The 7071-nt window shown below is 39.2% G+C and overlaps 1 protein-coding gene across 1 annotated transcript in view; it reads right to left on the reverse strand.

Moving 5' to 3' along the window:
• Window positions 1-2593: 2593 nt before the first annotated feature.
• LOC126398733 (uncharacterized) overlaps window positions 2594-7071 on the reverse strand; it is a 10792-nt gene continuing 6314 nt past the window's right edge. The window contains exon 7 of the mRNA XM_050058297.1: window positions 2594-4080. Within this exon, the coding sequence (XP_049914254.1) occupies window positions 3925-4080 (156 nt within the window). The 3' untranslated portion in view covers window positions 2594-3924. The remainder of the gene's footprint in view (window positions 4081-7071) is intronic.

A 7071-nucleotide genomic window follows, 5' to 3' on the forward strand; every position in this document is an offset into this window, starting at 1 on the left:
CACTTCAATTTCTCATCACACACAGTCATAAAGGTCACAGTGACAGAGTGTTTTTATATATTAACATCACTCTCATGCAGCCTCAGTGTGTTTTAACACCATCCATAGAGGTCAAACAGGATTACAGCTCATTACATCATTACAAATTAACTTCATCACTGTAATCATAACTATTGTAATGTTTCAGTATATTGTTCTAACAAGACATTATGATGTAAATACTCACTGTCAACAACAGACAGATCATACACAGTGTCTTCACCGTGTTGTTTTCCTGATCTGAACTGTGTGCAGGTGTACAGACCAGCATCCTCAAGGCTGACCGTCTTTATATTCAGAGAACAGTTAGATAACAAGGTAACATACAGCTGGTCTGATTTAGCTTTAATCTTCCCGTCTTCAAACAGTGTTGTTGTCTTGTCTGAGTGACTGAAGAGCCAGATCACACTTTTACATTGATCATCTGTCAGACTTCTACAAGGCAGCTCGACGCTAACTCCGACTGGGACACTGAAGGATGTTAGAGTCTGGACAGTCACTGGTGACACAATGAGAGAGAAACATAAAAATCAACATAATTTCAGTAAGACTTCTATGTTAATGGTTAACGTGTCTGTAAATGTCCCTTTTCTTTGCTTCAAGACTCTGAACTAAACTCAGCATTCACTCCACCGGTCTGTCTGAGTTAATGATGGTTATTTCATAAAATATTATTAGCAATATTAATGAAGTTAAACGGTGTAATTTGTATTCTTACCTGTAAACTGAAGCACCACTATCAGAAATAAAAACGTGTTAATCTATCTGAATGCAACCATCGTTCTCTCTCTCTGGTTTTCACACTCTGAACTGTCAGAGTCTCTGAGCCTGAGTTTTGCATTGCTTATGTATATATACAGTACTTCCTGTAATCAGTAAACTGTGACTTCCTCATAGCAACTCTCTAAGTTTTGTGTCTCGTCTGTCACTTGTTATATTAACACCTTAACGAAAATATAAATGCAACACTTTTGTTTTTGCCTCCATTTTTCACGAGTTGAATTAACAGATCTAAGAGTTTTTCTATGCACACAAAAGGATTCTTCTTTCAAATTGTGTTCACAAATATTTACTTGTTTTGTAATTTTTGAACTGTTTCTCTCATAGGACAGGTTTTGCAGTCAGTGATCCAGTTTAATGTTGCACAGTCAAAGTGTATTAATGCTCATGTTGAGTCTCAAGTTCACACTGTGTCCAGTCCCACAGTGCATTTGTGACACTGACGTGTTTCACCTCCTGAAAAGAAGAAGACGGCGACTGAGGAAGTTGAAGGTGTGAAGACTGTTGGTTAAAATAAATGTTTGCAATGATGCCACTTGTTTCCTTTAGATGTTAGAAAACAGACAGTATTCATGGTGATGTTTGACAGCACACATGAACAGACAGGTGAAGAGTCAAACTCCTCGCCCAGCAGAATTTCACTCTTGATGTCTGTGGTGCAATATGGTGACACTGTAGCAGCTGGGAGGGAACACAGATAAGATGATGTTTCACTGGTCTGAGACCTGTTGGTTCCTCATTGTGTCTTTGAAGTTGTTTTCCTGAGAACTGAAGGAGAAGTGATTTGGTGAGAATGTGGTTAACACCAGCAGCAGAGGTCTGGAGGTTTTAGCCTCAGCGTCTTATTTCTTCTTCTTATTATTTTTGTATTTCGACACATTTGAGTGTTCAGTGAGAACAGAGCTGTTCAACCCAACAGAGGGAAGGTTGGACTACTAGAAGAGGCCGGACATTCACTTACTATTATGACACTGTTAGTACATGAAAGAGTCACAAGACAAAGTGAAGAATGAAGTGATAAACATTTCTTTATTTTATATTGTTATCAGATATAATAAAAAGAAGACTAATACTGATTTCATTAATCAAATCAAATCAAATCAAATCAGGTCATTAATATAGCACAGATATGTAGCAGTATTAAATGTACATAAATATAGAACAAAATAACACTGGTAAGAACAATTACATACGTAAAAAAAATTATGAAATATTAAAACCACTACAAACAACCAAAGGCCATTGAAAACATGTAAGTTTTAAGATTTGTCTTAAAAGATTTGAGAGCATAATGTGTGTGTATATTTATGACTGTATGCTGAAGGATGTCTTGTGGTTGCGGTGATTCACAATAGTTGAAAAACCTGTTACATTGTGTTTTTGTACTTTCACTGACTACTGAATCCTCACCCCTTGTAGAGTGCTTTCACACCTGCCCTGTTTGGTTCAGTTCAATCGAACTCAAGTTTGGGTTTGTGCGGTTCGTTTGGGCAGGTGGGAGCACAGCAATTGCATTCGGATGCTCACCAAAAAAAACACACCGAGACCTTCTTGACAAGGTGGTCTCAGTCCAGTTACCTACAAACTCTTGTGTGGTTCCTTTGTAGTGAGAACGTGTTCTAACCTCGATCAGAACCAACTGCAGTCGCATTACGCATTGTTTGGGTTAAACATGAGCATGTTACAGTCCTGGAGGATTGTTAATGTGCACCTCCTCCTGTGCTGCCTTAATATGCACATTCAACACATCCAATGCATCAAAACNCTTTTTGTTTACTTCCTGGATTTTTCCCACATAGAAATTCTGACCAATCAAGAGCAGCTTTCTTCCGCAGGCATTTTATCTGGTCCGCTTGTAAATGCTGTCATGAGAACACGAACCAACTCTAGGCAATTATACAACTTTGTAATAAAATGAGTGCCTGATTCAGACCAAAACAAGGGAACTCTAGGTCTGACAGTACCTTAATTGGCCGCACGTTTTCCACAAATAGGCTTGTTTGTGTGTTTCAGTTGTCTTTATTGTTGTTATTTCCTACTTTGTTGTGCTGTAGCTGACCGACAAAGTTCATGCTGTTTAAAGTCCAGTTATGAACAACATGGATCAAAAATTTGTGGCTGTGTTTTAGTCATTAACTACAATTACTGCCCCGTGGTTGTATGCCTCCGCTCACTGGTAAAGCTTCTTTTACAGTTTACATCCATGTCTGTGAAAACATGTATGCTTTGCACACATCTTCCCCCCGGCAGCACAGAACATCTATACAGTTAGTACAGTTTAGGGTGGACGCCCAAGATTAATGTCATCAGTTCAGTATCTGACCAAATGTCTCCCCTTCTGTTTCTGAGATATGACGTTAGGTCATAGCCGGAAAAGTGTTTTATGTTAAATATTATAATGTCACAGTGAAATTGACCTTTGACCTTTGACCCTCTGGATATAAAATGTCATCACTTCTCCGTTTTCTCTTATAAGACATTTGTGTGAAGTTTCATTATAATTTATAATAAGATTTATAGATGTGAGGTCAGACTGACCTTGACCTTTGACCTTTCACCACCAAATTCTTCTCAGTGCATTTTTTAGTCTAAGTGGAAATTTGTGTCAAATTTGAAGAAATTCCCTCAAGGTGTTGTTGAGATATTGCATTCATGAGAGTAAGATGGAGACAAGGTCAAATTGACCTTGACCTTTGACCACCAAAATCTGATCAGTTCACCCTTGAGTCCAGGTGGACATTTCTGCATAATATGAAGAAATCCCCTCAAGGTGTCAGTGAGATAGCAGGGTCATGAGAATAAGATGGATGAGGGTCACATTGATCTTGACCTTTGACCTATGGCCACCAAAATTACAAGAATGGGACGGACAGACGGACAACCTGATGTTAACAGGAAAACTTAATCTGCTCTCTGTCTCTGTCTGAATAGACGAGACGCATATTTCTGGGACGCACTGCATCTGCTGCAATGTGTTTTCCACATGGTGCTACCGGTTGACCTACTGCACCCCCTTCTGGACAAAAAGCTCTTTTACATTTAAGAGAATCAGTTATCAATACAAAACAACAATAATAATATGAGCTGTAACTAAACTGAGGCCTCTCATATGTTTGGTTTGATGACGGTGGCGTACAGGCTGCTGAGATCAGCAGAGGCTCCAGCAGAAGAAGAAGAAGAAGAAGAAGAAGAAGAAGCTTTCACGGTGCTGTAGGTCACTGCAACATCTTCATCATCATCATCATCATCTTTACTCAGAAACTGGAAAACATTCAAACAACACGACACATACACAACAAGAAAATATAGAAAAATAGTAAACGGTAAATGCAAGTAAATGCAACATTATGATATCCACCACCACATAAACACAACACAATGCTCAGCAATGACACAATATCACCAGTGTAGCTGATGGAGGCACAGGAAACACCATCTTTAGGATCAGCCTGCAGAGAAGACAACATAATGGCTGCTTACATGAATTCAAACTCTTTCATCTCTTTTTTTCAGTTCAGTCCTAGCTGCATCATAATTCCAAGAGTCCCTGTGAGTCTTATACAGACACGGAGCAATATGAGTCACTGCAGGGTTTTAGGTGGGCAGGTTTTACATGTACTGTAACTGAGACATGGAACAGATTATAAAAACGGATTGTTAAAATCAATCAAACTGACTGAATGTTAGTTGTGATATAATTTCTTCATACAAACATCTAATTCCTTTTCACAGTTCAGTATCATACCAGCTCTGTCTGATATCGAGCAAACTCCATGTGACAGAGGAAAAAGTTGGCCTAACAAACTAGTGAGCTAACAGACTCTGACAAAATGGAAACATGTAATGTCAAATTCAACCTCTGTGGTGGCCTAACTATGGAGGAGTAGACTGAGTATTGCATATCTCCTAAGGAAAACTTTCTTGACTGAATTCAACAAGCTACAGCTGTTCACTGAAGGTACATATAAGGACCTGTTGTCTGCTCGCCACCTGGTAAAGTGGTCTACTAGCCATAGTGATTAGGCAGAGGGAAAATCCGCTTTCATACAGACAGCAGCCATCTATTGTGAACCAACTCAACTGATGAAGCTCAAGTTGTGACCTTTAACCTCTGTTAGTACTACCATGACTGCTACAAGGCGCTATATCAACCGAATCAGTCCCATGGTTAAAAGACGACGATGATGAGGAAGTTGTGCAACAGCTGTTTGTCAAGATGAATGTCTGTAAGAATGCAACTTGCTTTCTTAAGATGGTGTTCATATGAAAACAGACAGGATTCATGGTGATGTTTAACAGCACACATGAACAGACAGGTGACAGACATGGTGCAGTATGATGATACTGTAGCAGCTATTAAAGAGCACAGATAAGATGATGATACACTGATGCTTCTTCATTATATCTTTGATCTCTGATGACAAGATAAAAGTCAGAAACATATGAGACTCTCTGGAGCAGACAGTTAACACATTACAAGTTTATTTATTTATTTTTTATTTATATCAAGGGTTAAGGATTAGGAAACACCTCAATACTGACTACGACTACGACTACTACGACTTAGACTGAACTCCTAAAAATGATAGTTACAAAAATGTCATGTATTTACAGTAAGTCACAAGTACTTGCATAGGTAGTTATACACACATAAATCAATCCCACAAAATACATCATATCCAGAGGGTTTATCGTACACAGGCATTAGGGAGGACCCAAAGAATGACACAACATAGAGCAGGTACTCCAACATGACAGGCTCTTCTCATGCACCGTTCCTATTAAAAGTAATGCATCACAATTCACATATGACCCACATAATCATGACCCAGTAATGTGTGTATAACCCACATAATTTGGAAGACTGTGATCACATGGAGTTGGTGGATGGGTCAAACAAACACAGGACTTTCCCCCAGTGTTCAGGATCATGTGAAACCAAGTGAACTTGTGTTGTCACCATGTTTCTTTTCCTAACCTTAACCTATGTAACCTTACTTGCCTAAACCTAACCTACACAACATATGCAAGTATGTGAACAATTCATTTAAACTGCAGCCATTTTTCTATGTGAATGCGTGGTTAAAATCAAGTATATCTACGAGAGTAACTGACGTAATATAAAGAGCAAGAAAGTCTGTGTCAAGAGTTGGTCTGGGTGGACAGATGGGTCAAATTAACCCAGGACTTTCAAGCAGGAGACAGATGTCCCATGTGAAATCAAAAGTTAACGTTGAGTTATTTTGTGCAATTTGGTATATCACGTGACATACGTCACGTTAAGTTACATTGGTAACAAGCATGTTTACTGTATTTCAAACCAAACCATGATATTTTTTCTAGAACCCTTTTTACACAGACATCACGCTGCAGGGCCATGACAAAGTCTTTTTTGCCTTTGCATTTTTACACAGAACCAAATGACTGCAGCATGATGCCGTTCCCACATGTTATTTTAGACAGCATCCCGGCATCGCAGAATCAAAAGGGGTGTGATGGACGTAACATTTAACACAACAGCATCGGTCTCTAGTGAGACTTATATCATACGCATTGGCAGCGCTTTATGAACATCAACAATGGCATACCAAGGCAATAACAATCATTTACTGTCCCTGTTATATGGCTGCTGATCTCGTCCTCAGCTTGGAGGGTAAGGAGCTCCAAGACCTCATTGTTTTCCCAGCATGCGGACATTTCGGCCACTCTTCGTCACGCCCTTCACCCTATTATCCCGTCCTGCTGGCTTTGCCATTTATACAGGCACCGTTTCAGCACTGTTACTACCGCTGTACCTGACTCAGGCAAGATAATTCTGTCTCCCAATTCCACGATTGTACCATTTATACAGAACGGCGATGCGGCATTACGGTGTGAAATCTCCCTTTGAAGAGGCAGTTTAAAAGCGGCTTAAATTGGTAACACTTTACAATAAGGTACACAAAATTCAAGTAGTTACCGAGGAACTAATGAGGAACTAATGAGTAGTTACTGATGAACTAATGAGGAACGAATGAGTAACTAATGAGGAACTAATGAGTAGTTACTGAGGAGCTACGGTACACAAAATTAGAGTAGTTACTGATGAACTACGGTACACAAAATTAGAGTAGTTACTGATGAACTAATGAGGAACTAATGAGTAACTAATGAGGAACGAATGAGTAACTAATGAGTAACTAATGAGGAACTAATGAGTAGTTACTGAGGAACTAATGAGGAACGAATGAGTAACTAATGAGGAACTAATGA

The sequence above is a fragment of the Epinephelus moara genome, chromosome 12, assembly GCF_006386435.1.
Source record: "Epinephelus moara isolate mb chromosome 12, YSFRI_EMoa_1.0, whole genome shotgun sequence".
NCBI lineage: Eukaryota > Metazoa > Chordata > Actinopteri > Perciformes > Serranidae > Epinephelus > Epinephelus moara.